The 16899-nt window shown below is 47.2% G+C and overlaps 1 protein-coding gene across 1 annotated transcript in view; it reads left to right on the forward strand.

Moving 5' to 3' along the window:
* The window catches only part of LOC128305794 (locomotion-related protein Hikaru genki-like), a 34005-nt gene extending 22875 nt beyond the window's left edge, over positions 1–11130 (forward strand). The window contains exons 4-11 of the mRNA XM_053043404.1: positions 2428–2768; positions 2880–3042; positions 3132–3305; positions 3392–3526; positions 3631–3774; positions 4923–5132; positions 5965–6159; positions 8193–11130. Of these exons, the coding sequence (XP_052899364.1) occupies positions 2428–2768; positions 2880–3042; positions 3132–3305; positions 3392–3526; positions 3631–3774; positions 4923–5132; positions 5965–6159; positions 8193–8407 (1577 nt within the window). The 3' untranslated portion in view covers positions 8408–11130. The remainder of the gene's footprint in view (positions 1–2427; positions 2769–2879; positions 3043–3131; positions 3306–3391; positions 3527–3630; positions 3775–4922; positions 5133–5964; positions 6160–8192) is intronic.
* The last annotated feature ends 5769 nt before the right edge of the window (positions 11131–16899 follow it).

A 16899-nucleotide genomic window follows, 5' to 3' on the forward strand; every position in this document is an offset into this window, starting at 1 on the left:
TGAAAAGAATTCAAAAATTGTTCCAACTTTGTCCCTTTTCAAGTTTTTTTAAGATTCCCACTCTATCCTTTAAGCCATAAGCAATAAATCTACTGACATTTTTCAGAATGATATTCAGTACACATCTTTGCAATATTTTGTAAAATAAAAATACTGTTAAACTATATTCTTAAAAGGGGGTTTTATTAGAGTTGGGTAAAATTTTCAAAACCCCGATACTGATTGCGGATGAATCCAAATATATCGGAACTATTTTCGGAAGAAGCTTTGGAACCCTTGGAACTGTCCGCTTTCAAACCCGTTCGGATCTGTCGTATACGGACTCCATTTGGAATTGATGATTCCATTTTCCAGGGATCAGAACCGGTATCGCACTGTTATTCAGTTTCTTACCGGAATCCAGCAGGATATGCTCCAAAGATCACATCACGAGTTTTTAGGACCACGTTAGTAATAATAAGCCGTTGGTAATTGTGATGAAAAGTTATAAAGTTTTATGTAATTAATAATCGATTAATAATTTTATGTTGGAAATTTTAAGTAATAATATTTCCATTTATTCGTCCATGCAAATATTACGAGAATAACGAGTAGCATAAATTCCAACATCCATTACGATTAATCGACTCATTACTGAAAACGGAATAGTTCATACAAGAAAAATTAAATAACCATTTAGATATTCATAGTAATTAAAGCTAATGTTGCTATTAGGGTTTAACAAGGCGTTTCCAGCGTGATGGAACACACAACTTTAGTTAAAAAAAAAACGAATACAACAAAGTTCCCGAAAGTGTGTAATTTAACGCGCTTCGATCGTGTTGCACTACACACCGGGGAGAGAGAACCACCCTGTACGCGTGCAACCCACTTTTCCTTGCTTTCCGTCACCCGTATCTGCACCTGCACTACACCCCGCTGATACCGCTTGAACTCCTGCAGTGACTCGTTGCTTCAAGCTCGTTGCCCCTGCTTCACGCTACCTGCCGCACTCCTAGCCCGTACCGCTTGTTTTCCATTTGCCCATAAATGTGAATGTATTTTAATGCTTTTATGCTTTTGGCTCTGTGTGCGCGCGTGTACTACATTAGCGTCCAATTTCGCTTGCAAACGTGCAGGCTGAGAATGCAACTCTGTGGAAGTGAAAAAAGTTTATACAGACCTTCAAATTGCCTCCCTTCCCACACGCACAACCACACACACATACACAGTGTACGAACGTTCCCCTCAATCAACTTCATCCTTAAAATTGGTTATCACAATGAAATAAAGTTAGCTGAACTTTCACGGCGTCGCTTTCGATATGATGGAGTGTGGAAATTGAAGCTTTCCTCTACCCTATTATGCTTCGTATGCGGACCAAGCATAGTTTATGGAAAAACGACACACACACACACATACAGCGGCACGTACAGCTTTACGCGAGGATACGTACAATGTGTAGTATTTTGCGATATTTCTACATTTGCATTTGCACATTCGCTCCCCAACAAACTTTCCCTGTCGTCACGAACAACGCTTCAAACGCTTCAGCACACACACACACCCCTCATACTCTTTCACATACCCCGCGGGGGTCCTGGCTGCATCTATCAACTGCATAGAAGTTGCATCTATCGCGCGCACTAAGCCCCCCGCTATGTGCAAAAGCGTCGATCGTTTCGGCGGGAGCTTTTGCACACAAAAACGTTATTTTCACATCTTCACCTCTCACGGAAATGAAGTCCTTAAAACCCCAGGATGAAGGCAGTGAGGAAGCTCTGTATGTATGTGTGTGTGTGTGTGTGTTTATTTCACCTCCCATTCCCCCCCCCCCCCCCACTCGAAAGGGATGGCTGATTGTGCAGGAGGGCTCATTGAGATGCACAGCGTGTGAGGCCATTCTTCAACAACTCAACTGCATCCACTCGACTTCCGGTAGACACGCGCCGCTTGCTCATTGTACTTGTGTTCTTATTAAACGCGTTTGTGAATGTGTGTGTGTGTATGTGTGATTTTGTGTGAAGTAAGCTTCAACGGGTAAGCTAGCAACCAAACTGCACCGACACACATCCAGTTTACTAGCCCCAGCTACACGAACGAGAGCTGTGTTGTACCGTGTTTCCTGCGGTTTCCAGTTGATTGGCATTATGGCTTTGCTTCCGCTTGCTTGCCTGCTTGCAAGAAAATCATTTTCCGTCCGCCACTGCACCCCAAAATTTATCCGCTTCTCTGCACCGCCTCTTTTTCACCACCACCACTGTGCCCTCCATGTGCTGTGTGTGTGTCTGTACTTGAGCTGGCGACTTGCTGTGTTGCTTCAGGACCACACCAAAAGTGAATTGCCACGTGGTACGCACACTCGCAGGCGCACAAACGCACACCCGCACGAACACACAAAGAAAACAACGAAGATGTGAACATTTTTCCGAACCGACCTACTTACAGGGCAGTACGATGAGGACGGTAGCTACGTGCCGCCGCTCCCGGACTCGGCCGAAAACCCCGACCGGGAGGACAAGGAAAGCGAGGAGGTGGAGGAAAGCCCCGAGCTGCATCAGTTCCGCGAGGTGTCGGAGGTGCGGTTCCCCGGCGAGGTGGGCCCGCTCGGGGGGCACCGGCTGTGCAAGATCCAGTGCATCCGGGGCCACTGGGTGGGACCGCTGTGTGCGATGAACGAACACGAGCAGGACGAGCACGGGCAGCTGAAGTTCGAACCGCTGTACAAGCGGTGCGTCGTCGATCACATTCCGCCGCATCTGCTGCTGAGCTACAAGAACGTATCGGTGGTGAGTTGGCAGCACACAGCGCCTTCCACACATTAGACACATCAGACACACCAGACACACAATCTGCATATAATAACCCTTTTGGAACGTGTTCCGTTTCCGCTTCCACAGACGCTCGGGTGGGATCTTCCGCATGGGCACACGCTGCAGGCACGGTGCCGTGATCTCGGGCTGTACAAACTGCTGGGCGAATCGAAGGTGCTCTGCTCCAACGGTCTGTGGGCGCCGAAGATGCCGTCCTGCGTACCAACGACACTGTTAACTAATTACTCCGGTAATTGAGCTTTACCTCGTTACTTCGTTCAACGATGTGCCCATTTTTCACCACACGCTTTACTGACGGTGCTGTTTTTGTTTTTTTAGACGACAGTCCACCATCGATTCGCATCAAGGTAGGCGTTGGATCGGCCGCGTACGAACCGTCCGGTGTGTTGGCCGTGCTGCCGACCAGTACCATCCATCTGGACTGCATGTACCCGCGTCGGCGTGGTTCCCCCGAATGGACGTGGACCGGTTGGTTCCGACAGTATCTCACCGGTAAGATATTCCAGCGCTCCCCCCAAGGCGTCCCCTTGACTGTTGGATTTTTTTTCTTCTGGGGCATCTCGTGCCCATTTCTACAGGTTGGTCTGCCGTACCGGAGGAGAAAGCATCGCGCTATCGGCTCACGATTAAGGACATTCAGAACCAGGACTCGGGCACGTACACTTGTGCCTCGCCGCGTGGTCTAACGAACAGTATCGTCATCATCGTTGCCGGTAGGTGTTAGTAGGTCGTGCCATTCTCGCCCTGGGAAGTTGGCCGTCCCAATCAGCATTCAATGTCTAACTTTTCTGTCTAACAAACTTTTTTGCGCCACCAGTGTCCCAGTGCGCCGCTCTAACGGAACCTAATCCACCGCTGTCCCTACGCCTGGAGGGCATCAAACTGGGTCAACGTGCGCTGTACCGGTGTCCCCTGGGTTACATGCTACAGGGAACGGCTAATGCGACTTGTCTCGCTTCCGGTAAGTCAAGTTTTGTGCGCTATTTTAAGTTCACGCAAGCGATTGCTGCAGGCAATAGCATATTTATCTAACTTGTCACATAGTTTGAGTTACTTGTAGGCAAGGTATTTCTGTTCTGCTACGACTCAATCATGGCGTTTTACATCTTTTTAACTAAAAATGTATTAATTTTAATGTTCAATGCTAATGAAAACACTTTTTTGTGATTAAAACAATGGAAATTGCGTAGCATTTTTGGGAAAAAATCTTGGAAAATAAATTTGATAACATTGCTGCTGCTCATACCGTTCATGGATTCAGTAAGATCGAACAATTCTTCATCCGTGCAATGTCTTTCATCTCCATAACTTTCCATTAGCTTTTTATTGGACGGAACTTTGAAGATAACTTGTTCGATTAATCTCTCTCGGGGGATGAACTGGATCGAATAATTTGTTGTTATTGAGGTGCTGGCTGGATGTGAAACATCCTGCGACATATTAAAGATTAAACTTCATGTGTAGTGGCATTTCTTTTCGTATCAATCCAAGTTCTTGTGCTGTTGCCACAAAGCCATTGTTGTGTCACATGAATAGGACCCTGATGTGATTAAGAAATCAATAATTGCTTCTACTCTTGATACTTCGACCTCAAGAATTCATTACGTCTAAATTCTGGATATTCTTCACTTTAACTACCCTTTAGGTAGAGAGTCACTCTAAAGTGAGATCCAGATAGGACTTGGTATCGATTATTTCGTTTGAACACCGTTGTGGCTCTCGTCAACCCACCAGAAAAATAATATTATTTAATTTAACATCCGATAACTAGCTTAAGGAACTTACGATCACTTAGTGCTCTTTCCATAATTACTAACAGGGCCATTCTTGCCTTTTATTGGCTCTCCAAACATCTTTGCCATCCCCTTTGCGGTTTAAATAATTAAGCAACAAAATGATCTGCTTGACCGGTTTGATACAACGCTTTGATCAACGATTCTGTCTCAATCAAAATCAATTTTCTCACGTTCGGACGCAGCAAAATGTGTGCAAATGTCGCTAATAAAATCCCACGACGCAGTATACTATACACGATATCGTTTGCTTTTCCTTTTATTCTCTTTCTCTCTTTCTCCCGCACGCTGCGCTGGTCTGGAATTTGTCATGCAGGAAACTGGTCCTCACCGACGCCCACTTGCCACCCGATCCAGTGTCCGCCGCTGTTCCTGGAGGATCCGCATCTGAGCCTGGTCGAGCTGAACACGTCCGCCTGGGGTCGAGCAGTGTTCCGTTGTGCCTGGGGCTACCGGCTAAGTGGACCGCCCGGGCTGGAATGTGAACCGAACGGACACTGGAGCGGTCCGATACCGCGCTGCCGTGGTATGTCATTAAGTGTTCTCCGCCTGCAAACCGTAGACCAAGAGCGCTAGCCGAGTGTGGTAGTGGGTAGTGTTTAGGGAGGGGGCAAAAGGGTTGCCACCAGATAGCATTCTTGACATTCACAGCACATTATCAACACCCTGTTCACAGGGGGTGGTGCCGACCGTTTCCATACCGGCCCGCTCCCGCTCACCATCTAAATTAACTCCATCCCGTTCGGCTTCATTCATTTCATTAACCAATTGGCTACAAACACGTCAGGAAACTGGAGTGAATTCCAATCCTACCGCGAACAGTAAGCCAATTGAAACACTTCCGGCTTATGGATACGTCTAACCGTGTAGTAGCATAGACCGAGAAAGAAGAGCGTTAGGGAGAACCGAGATCATTAAAGTGCACAATCACAAACATCAAACACTGCTCCCTCATAGCTTTACCGTCGTGTTCCCTAATTTCCCAACCAGTTCTAGCCGCTGCGCCATATGTGGAGCTTTGCTGGTCTTCCTTGCCACTGCCACCGTTACTCCTACTACTACTACTACTACTACTAATTATCAACACAAATGCACACTCAGTCATACCTTTACCGACCTTTACCAAGGATCTGTTCTTCTCTCTGTCGGACTCTATCACTCTCTATCTCTATCTCTTCTATCTCTTCCATCTCTTTGTTTCTTCAATTATTCTACATCATGTCCTAAATCCATTCTCCCCGATGATCCCCCCCCATGCACACACCACCCTCCCTATTCCTCCCTCCACCACCACCACCACCACCACCCCCCATTAACCTTTCATGTGATCCTAAAACCTTCTGTATGTCTACATCTAGCCATTCAATGTCCACAGCCACTGGTTCCAATAAACGGCAGAATCGACGGCACCAGTGGCCTGACGACGTTCGGTCAGCGACGCTATGCGGTCGGGGCACTGGTAACGTTCAGCTGCACCGAGGGTCATCTTCTCGTCGGCGAGGCGTCAATTGTCTGCACCGAAACCGGATTCTGGTCACACCCGCCCCCGTTCTGTAAGTAAAGTTCCGACGCGGAACCGCTATGGTTTACAACGATTTAGAGGGTTTTGTTTTTTTTTTAAAGAAGCAAATATTTTAGGATTACTATGCAAGGAGGTGTGCAACATTTCTATTTCGTCACACTCCCTAAAACGGATTGTTTTATGCTAATTTTACCGAGACTCACGTCTTGATAGCCTTCACTTTACTCTTGAGTACATAAAGCTTTAAATTGTAAATGTTCTACAGTTTAGTTAAAAGAACCATTACGTTTTTAAATAATTTACTTCATTCAAAGCAGTAAAAATGGTATACTTCAGCCAATAGATGCAAGCACTTTAAATAAGCACAGGTTCTATCTCAAAGGAAGCTTTGAAAAGACAGACTTTGAAGCCCACTGTAACAAGATAAAACCGGCCCGGCTTATGTTGGACCAAAAACTCGGTACTGGGATTACGATTTAAACTCCCTTCTGAACTTTACTCCTTTTGTACAGCTTGTACAGGTAGCTTGACATCTTACTAACATTCTACGAAACTCGTTGTTAGACGTTGACATTAAAGCCTAATCTGAATCCGCACAGAATAGGGTTCCCCCTCCCATCCAATGTTGGACCTAAGTGGATTGTACTGTACGGTAAGGGTAAAAATACAACGGCAAATGTTAATTTGTAGCATCATGGTCAGGGCGGAATTGACAGTAAACGTAGCAATTCAAAAAAGCGAACCATGGGTTTACAAAAGCTTGCGTTATGAATGAACTATGCCGGAGCAGAAATAGAATAGAATAGAGTTGACCTAGCTTTAAGGGACCTCTCGTTCATTTATATTTGATTCCCTATTCTTAATTTTTTTCTTTATTAAAAGCTACCAATCTTTCTTTACTTTTTTTGTAATTTATTTTTGAAGTAATCCTTCAATTAATACAGATAATCCAGAAGAGACGAACCTATACTCGTCTTCTATCGGTCGTAGATAATCAAAGATGTGCAAATATATTATTGTACACTTGTTCAACCACTATGAACAACTCCTTGAGAGATGGTGATGATGATCATGAGTTTCGCCTATACTCAAAAATTACTTAGATATTCCGAAATACTTAAATAATTCTAGTAGTTAGGAAAATAATACATCATCAATCTAAGCATTTTTATTTTAATAGTTAAGATAGTCAGAATTAAGTTAAATAAAACTCTATGCTCAATCAATTGCTAATTACGTGAATGATGGTGAATGCATTAACACCTTCTTACGATCTCTAAACCCTACTTTAGGAATCGTTGGTTACAAAAGGATCGTCAAAAGTAGTCTACCAGCAACTCGTAATAAATGATTTCTTTTCAGTACCACCAAATGTAGTACAGATACCTTTTATTATATGTAACTTATTTTACATCTCTTGAGTTTTAATGAGTTCCATTTTCATAGATGCTCTACTTTAGATAAAAAAAAAGAAATTATCAGAATAACTAAGCGCTTCTATGCTGCATTAACTACGTGTGCCATCTTGTGTGGTTTTTGTGTATAATCGTGACAATAATTTTAAATGTAACAACACATATATATAACATGAAGCTGTTATAGTTTAATAACAGAAATTACAATTTATAGTATTCTTGAGATGACTCCGCCAAATATGAAATTCGTAATTTTTATCAAATTTAAAAGTTCCTACAGCCAAAATAAATTTTATTTTAATTTTCACTTCAATTTACTATGTATCTTCATCCATTTCTTCGGACCATCAATTGGAAACTACATTTCATGATCCCTCCCTGGTCACTTTGTAATCACGCGGGGAAAGGATTAATCGATCGTTCATCGATTCTGAACGGATGTGGAATATAATGATCATGTTGCATGTGCTGTCCTCTGGTTATTATCCCATGAATAGAATACACCGTTGCATCACAAAAGCTTCATCCGTTACGCTTACGATTGCGCCAGCATTGAACCTATGAACTGTTCACTAACTAACTGATCGATTCGTTTCTTTCTTTCTCTCTTTCTATGCGTCATTTTAACGAACCTCCCCCATCCCGGCAGGTAAAGCACAGTGTCCGTATCCCGGTGATCCACCGAACGGTTTGATTGCACCGCTGAAGTTCCACTACGATCCGGGAGACTACCTGACCGTCCAGTGTCGGCCGGGTTTTGTCGAGCACGGTGCGAACGGTGGCCCGCCAGAGCGTCCCCGCTGTACGCCCGAGGGCGACTGGTCCGGTCCGGTGCCACAGTGTCGAAGCTACGAGGAGATTTAAACCCAACAGTCCTAGAGGCAACCGCCGTTCTCCTCTACCCCGTGTATTCTACAATAATTCCACCTCCTAATACGATGGAGGGACGAGCAGACGGGTACCTTCGGAGGTCGTATAAGAATTTCCACAGCAAAACCCAACAAAATAGAGCCCATTGCGTGTGAGAGTCCTTGTGATAACGGTAACAGAAAAAGAAAAACAAAACAAATAACAGACCTTCTCGTCGAGTAGCGCAACACAGACACAATGGCACACGCAAACACACCCGGTCGGTGGTAAGGATCGGATGCATCAAATCGGTCAAATCGGTGGAATCCCCGGCATAATCCATTGTCAGAACGGATCAGAGCGTGCGGGCACTCCACATTGAAGTTCCCCCAGTTGGACGAGTGGCCGGAGTGAAGTGAACAAAAAAATATATAAAAGGCATGCAAAATCTACTTATACATATTTATAAAAGTACAAGTTTAACAGGATCAAACATCAAAAACAGAACAGATTTTATGCTGCTCGGAGCTGCCACCGGTACGGATCCCGTACCGGGGCGCATCCGTCTGCCGGGCATTCTATTAGTATCTTCTTCATGACTAGTGCCACACATACACGCACTAATGTAGCTAACTCACCATTTGTAAGGAGCGTAAGAGCATCTTGGTTGGTTGCAAAAAGGAGTGTACGATTACCCACAGCCATCAGGGGCATGTCAGAAGAAGTAAGGATTTTTCGGGTAAGGAGGGAAAAAAGAAGGAACATGTCTGTTAGGGAACGGAACTGTAAACAGAAGGATGTATGTTTTGTTGCACTCACACACAAGAAAAATACACAAACACACGTAGCAACTTAAGAGTAAAATGAGTTAAAGGCGTTGGCATTCAAGGGTCAGAGAATTGCTACTCGAACTCACATCCCCGCTAGTTTCCCCATTTTACGCTCGAGGGTGAACAAGTTTAATGATTCATCTACGTTACAGTGCACATTCAGATGCATGGATAAAAATCATGTTGCATCATCTATGATGGTGAGTTAAACGAAAGTTACAAAAAATAAGGAACGAGTCACAACACGTAAACGTTGGGGAGTTATGGATGGTAAGATTTATCCAGTCGAGAATTCTCAACTTTTGCAAACCTTTAAACAAACTACAGACAAACCCTTCGCATAACCTTTCTCTCCCTGACAACTCCAACTACGGACTGCTTACGTATTCATTGCTCCTTGAATGGAAAAACCATATCAGCTACACAGAAAGATATCAGACTACTAACAAATATATATATATATACACAAACAAACACACCCGAGCAAAGGATAATGGGAATCAGTTGATGCAACGTGGCATGTAAAAAAATCACTTGACATTATTGCGTTTGAAGAGGTTAACAGCCGACCAGTGTGTCCTTCTTTCACTCTCTTCAATTAGTGTGCGTGTGTGTATAAAAAAGGCAATCATAGTGTGCTATGCTATGATGCTTAATCGTGTTATTTGCAACACTTCCACACAGAGAAAAAAAAACACAAACGAGAAGGAAGTAATAAATCCCTCACAAATCTATACATATTTTATCATTATCCAGAAAAAAAACACACACACACACATGAGCAGCATTAACTAAACCATATCTCCCACAAACCGAACATACGGAAGACACATTCCTCCGTTGTCCTTATGGGCGGGGAAAATCTCTAACACAACAGTCCCAAAGTAAGTCCGATAAATACAAATCAAATGTAGCGGGAAAAGGGGGACGGAAACACGCACACACACACACACAACTTGAACCTATAATCAAAATGTCTTAACAAACAAAAAAAAACATCAACTGGATACCTTTAGCAGAACGGCACACAAGAAGTATTTACAACAAGAGCTAGGAAAAAGGAAGCAACACAACGCGCACATCTTACAACCGCAGAGGGTTATCTTTAACATAACAGATTTAAGGTTACACAAGCGGTACATTCAATGGGATTAAAAAATTGTCGTTTGTTACGGATGGAACACCAGTTCACATTTCCATTCGCTGCTTAGTTTGTCATCACACTTTACCGTTGTGTGTAATGGAGAGCTTTTCATAAACACACACACACACACACACGTTAATTACAATCTGGGCGTACAATGGTATTGCAAATCTGCGAACCGGGAACCTCATTAGATGGGTGTGTTAAGATGCAACTCCACACGCACAAATTACACACGTAACGTTGAGTTTATGCTTGGTAAGCAAATAAAGGTTCCACTGTTTTTTTCTTGCGGATAGTCGGAAAAGCTCGCTGTCATGGCGAACTGGTTGAAAAGCAACGAACGGTGCCGGTTTTAATTGGTCACCTTCAATCCACGCGTTTGAAAAGTGAATTTAGTTGCACCTTTATTTCCTTCCTATTACAACGTTACAAATTCCTTCCAGAAGCGCCAGAACGTGTGAACAGGCGCGTCTAGCTTCACTCTTACACCCTACAACCACTCAATCTTACTTAAGCAAACAAAATTTAAAACATGGAATAGGCACACCACACAAACGCATGAGGCAATGTAATATCACACGAAAAGCGGTTCTAAAACCCGACATGTGAATAGATAGAGTCGTACGTCGCGTGATGTGCGGCGGTGGGTTTGAGCAGCAATCGACAACAATGTACGACGAACACAGTTTAACGATATGGTCTGTATCATAGACGGGGGTTAAAGGAAAGTGAAACAAAATAAAGCAAACCATTTATGTAAAACAACAACATTAACTGCACTTTGTCTGTTGGCTTTTCTTTTCCTAATCGAAATATTGTGAGTATCAAAATATTAACCTGCTTGAACTGAGGCTCGGGGACGAGAACTCCTATCTGTTACTCAACATAGCTCTGAAAGGTTTCATGCGAAGGTTTCGACATCCAAGCCACCCGTTCTCTCCAATTTCATGGCTACGCTCAGCGGCGGATCAAACGGTAGGCGAAGTAGGCGGTCGCCTAGGGCCTCGCCGTGTTGGGGGCCCCAAACAACTTGTGCCGATTGTGCGAGTTTTGGAAATTTAGCAGCAGAGTTAATTTATAGCATAAAATCTAATTAAAAAGGTAGAAAATTGGTTATCCTTGGTTAGATATTTTTTTTTATTTGATTAGCTATATCGGCCCGGTTACACGGCTACGCAAGAGAAGTATGCAGTGTATTCAAACTCCTTCTTCTTTATCGGCACTTTAGGATGTTTAAACCTACCATTTCTATATTTTTTTTACTTTATTTACCCGTAGGATAGTCAGTGCAGCGTACGGAGGTTTAGTGGTCCAAATGAATTTTTCCGTGGTCCTATCTTGTACAGACCGACTGCGCTACCAATGCGCTACACCATCTGGCCGCCCCGTGAACCCTTATATGCCCTTTTACTTCAACCTATTCATGTATTCTATTTCTTGAACGGGATTTTTTCATCTGTTCGTAAATGATCCTACCGTTAGATGCTAGAATAGAAACCATGCTTATTTTCACTTCCGCAATATTCGCAAGCTATTGCCATTGCGATACTCGTGGTGTGGTATTGTTTTCTCTCACCGATTGAACCGTGAAAATGTCCAGCCTACGTGTTTCGAAACAGTATTGTGGTGTGGAGTATTGTGTTTAGTATTTCGATTGTCACTGAAGTGTAAATGTGACGAAATGATCGCAAGTGTCTTTACAATGAGCGAAGAGATCGGCCCAGAAATTCATGTATTTTTTGACGCACGGACAACTGACCTAAAATTGGAGCATCAAATTTAATAAGCGAAATTTAATCGAACGATCGAAATTCACATTAATATGTGCAGGGCCACGAGAGTTGACAAATTTGTCCAATGACCAAATCAACTGATCAACTGTGAAAACCACTATACCGTTGCCGCGCACACAATTGTTTTGAGATTTCCGATACCAAGAGAGCATTTTTTTCAAGAGGTGTCATCTGCAGCTTGGGACAAATATGCCCATCACAATTGCTATTGCATACTATCAAACACGTGAGAACGATCGCTTATAAGTAATATCAATAAAACGGAAAGCATCCTTCATCTCGCTCAAACTTCCCGTCGGCTGGTACGAAATTCCATACAAACCAGCTATTTTCAGATTGCCGATACCAGGAGAGCATCCACGGAAGAGGTAGCACCTAATACAGCAATTTTGGTCGAAAACCGCCGAAAGGTATGCAATGTTTAAACATTAACTTTCCCGTTGGTCAAGTAAAATTTTGCAGCAATTTTGCTCAAAAACCGCCGAAAGGTATGCAATGTTTAAACACTAACTTTCCCGTTGGTGGAGAAAAATTTCTTCGAAAACTACCAGTTTTCGAATGTATAGTACCAGGAGAGCATCCACGGAAGAGGTAGCTCCTGGTACTGCGCCGTAAGGTATGCAATGTTTATACACTAACCTTGCAACCAAATTTCCGCTGCAAGGTATGCAATGTTTATACACTAACTTTGCAACCAATTTTCCGCCGTAAGGTATGCAATGTTTATACACTAACTTTTCATACAAACCAGCTGTTTTCAGATTTCCGATACCAGGCGAGCATATTGTTCAAGAGGTAACATCGTCCATCCCCCTCCCCCCTACCCCTCAAAAATGGTGGCCAAGATGGCGGACAAGATGGCGGCCAAGATGGCGGACAAGATGGCGAACAAGATGGCGGACACAAGATGGCGGCCAAGATGGCGGACAAGATGGCGGCCAAGATGGCGGACAAGATGGCGGACAAGATGGCGGCCAAGATGGCGGCCAAGATGGCGGCCAAGATGGCGGACAACATGGCGGACAAGATGGCTGCCAAGATGGCGGCCAAGATGGTGGACAAGATGGCGGACACACGATGGCGGACAAGATGGCGGCCAAGATGACGCACAAGATGGCGGACAAGATGGCGGACAAGATGGCGGACACAAGATGGCGGACAAGATGGCGGACAAGATGGCGGCCAAGATGGCGGACAAGATGGCGGACAAGATGACGGACAAGATGGCGGACAAGATGGCGGACAAGATGGCGGCCAAGATGGCGGACAAGATGGCGGCCAAGATGGCGGACAAGATGGCGGACAAGATGGCGGACAAGATGGCGCACAAGATGGCGGACAAGATGGCGGACAAGATGGCGGACAAGATGACGGACAAGATGGCGGACAAGATGGCGGACAAGATGGCGGCCAAGATGGCGGACAAGATGGCGGACAAGATGGCGGACAAGATGGCTGCCAAGATGGCGGCCAAGATGGTGGACAAGATGGCGGACAAGATGGCGGCCAAGATGGCGGCCAAGATGGCGGACAAGATGGCGGCCAAGATGGCGGACAAGATGGCGGACAAGATGGCGGACAAGATGGCGGCCAAGATGGCGGACAAGATGGCGGACAAGATGACGGACAAGATGGCGGACAAGATGGCGGACAAGATGGCGGCCAAGATGGCGGACAAGATGGCGGACAAGATGGCTGCCAAGATGGCGGCCAAGATGGTGGACAAGATGGCGGACAAGATGGCGGACAAGATGGCGGACAAGATGGCTGCCAAGATGGCGGCCAAGATGGCGGACAAGATGGCGGACACAAGATGGCGGACAAGATGGCGGACAAGATGGCGGCCAAGATGGCGGACAAGATGGCGGACAAGATGGCGGCCAAGATGGCGGACAACATGGCGGACAAGATGGCTGCCAAGATGGCGGCCAAGATGGTGGACAAGATGGCGGACACACGATGGCGGACAAGATGGCGGCCAAGATGACGCACAAGATGGCGGACAAGATGGCGGACAAGATGGCGGACACAAGATGGCGGACAAGATGGCGGACAAGATGGCGGCCAAGATGGCGGACAAGATGGCGGACAAGATGACGGACAAGATGGCGGACAAGATGGCGGACAAGATGGCGGCCAAGATGGCGGCCAAGATGGCGGACAAGATGGCGGCCAAGATGGCGGCCAAGATGGCGGACAAGATGGCGGACAAGATGGCGGACAAGATGGCGCACAAGATGGCGGACAAGCTGGCGGACAAGATGGCGGACAAGATGACGGACAAGATGGCGGACAAGATGGCGGACAAGATGGCGGCCAAGATGGCGGACAAGATGGCGGACAAGATGACGGACAAGATGGCGGACAAGATGGCGGCCAAGATGGCGGACAAGATGGCGGACAAGATGGCGGACAAGATGGCTGCCAAGATGGCGGCCAAGATGGTGGACAAGATGGCGGACAAGATGGCGGCCAAGATGGCGGCCAAGATGGCGGACAAGATGGCGGACAAGATGGCGGACAAGATGGCGGCCAAGATGGCGGACAAGATGGCGGACAAGATGACGGACAAGATGGCGGACAAGATGGCGGCCAAGATGGCGGCCAAGATGGCGGACAAGATGGCGGACAAGATGGCTGCCAAGATGGCGGCCAAGATGGTGGACAAGATGGCGGACAAGATGGCGGACAAGATGGCGGACAAGATGGCGGACAAGATGGCGGCCAAGATGGCGGTTAAGATGGCGGACAAGATGGCGGACACAAGATGGCGGACACAAGATGGCGGCCAAGATGGCGGACAAGATGGCGGCCAAGATGGCGGACAAGATGGCGGCCAAGATGGCGGCCAAGATGGCGGCCAAGATGGTGGCCAAGATGGCGGCCAAGATGGCGGCCAAGATGGCGGACAAGATGGCGGACAAGATGGCGCACAAGATGGCGGACAAGATGGCGGCCAAGATGGCGGACAACATGGCGGACAAGATGACGGACAAGATGGCGGACAAGATGGCGGACAAGATGGCGGCCAAGATGGCGGACAAGATGGCGGACAAGATGGCGGACAAGATGGCGGACAAGATGGCGGCCAAAATGGGGGACAAGATGGCGGCCAAGATGGCGGCCAAGATGGCGGACACAAGATGGTGGTCAAGATGGCGGACAAGATGGCGGACAAGATGACGGCCAAGATGGCGGCCAAGATGGCGGCCAAGATGGCGGCCAAGATGGCGGCCAAGATGGCGGCCAAGATGGTGGACAAGAAGACGGACACAAGATGGCGGACAAGATGGCGGACAAGAAGACGGACACAAGATGGCGGACAAGATGGCGGACAAGATGGCGACCAAGATGGCGGACAAGATGGCGGCCAAGATGGCGGCCAAGATGGCGGACAAGATGGCGGACAAGATGGCGGCCAAGATGGCGGCCAAGATGGCGGACAAGATGGCGGCCAAAATGGGGGACAAGCTGGCGGACAAGATGGCGGCCAAGATGGCGGCCAAGATGGCGGCCAAGATGGTGGACAAGAAGACGGACACAAGATGGCGGACAAGATGGCGGACAAGATGGCGGACACAAGATGGCGGCCAAGATGGCGGACAAGATGGCGGACAAGATGGCGGCCAAGATGGCGGACACAAGATGGCGGCCAAGATGGCGGACAAGATGGCGGACACAAGATGGCGGACAAGATGGCGGACAAGATGGCGGACATAAGGTGGCGGACAAGATGGTGGACAAGATGGTGGACAAGATGGCGGCCAAGATGGCGGACAAGATGGCGGCCAAGATGGCGGACAAGATGGCGGCCAAGATGGCGGACAAGATGGCGGACAAGATGGCGGCCAAGATGGCGGACAAGATGGCGGACAAGATGGCGGACAAGATGGCGGAAACAAGATGGCGGCCAAAATGGCGGACACAAGATGATGGCCAAGATGGCGGCCAAGATGGCGGACAAGATGGCGGACAAGATGGCGGCCAAGATGGCGGACAAGATGGCAGCCAAGATGGCGGCCAAAATGGCGGACACAAGATGGCGGACACAAGATGGCGGACAAGATGGCGGACACAAGATGGCGGACAAGATGGCGGACAAAATGGGGGACAAGATGGCGGCCAAGATGGCGGACAAGATGGCGGACATAAGATGGCGGCCAAGATGGCGGACAAGATGGCGGACAAGATGGCGGACAAGATGGCGGCCAAGATGGTGGATAAGATGGCGGACAAGATGGCGGCCAAGATGGCGGCCAAGATGGCGGCCAAGATGGCGGCCAAGATGGCGGACAAGATGGCGGACATGATGGCGGACAAGATGGCGATCAAGATGGCGGCCAAGATGGCGGCCAAGATGGCGGCCAAGATGGTGGACGAGAAGGCGGACACAAGATGGCGGGCAAGTTGGCGGACAAGATGGCGGACAAGATGGCGAACAAGATGGCGGCCAAGATGACGGACAAGATGGGGGACACAAGATGGCGGACAAGATGGCGGCCAAGATGGCGGACAAGATGGCTGCCAAGATGGCGGCCAAGATGGTGGACAAGATGGCTGCCAAGATGGTGGATAAGATGGCGGACAAGATGGCGGACAAGATGGTGGCCAATATGGCGGCCAAGATGGCGGACAAGATGGCGGACAAGATGGCGGCCAAGATGGCGGACAAGATGGCGGACAAGATGACGGCCAAGATGGCGGACAAGATGGCGGACAAGATGGCGGACAAGATGG

The sequence above is a fragment of the Anopheles moucheti genome, chromosome 3, assembly GCF_943734755.1.
Source record: "Anopheles moucheti chromosome 3, idAnoMoucSN_F20_07, whole genome shotgun sequence".
In the NCBI taxonomy this organism is placed as follows: domain Eukaryota; kingdom Metazoa; phylum Arthropoda; class Insecta; order Diptera; family Culicidae; genus Anopheles; species Anopheles moucheti.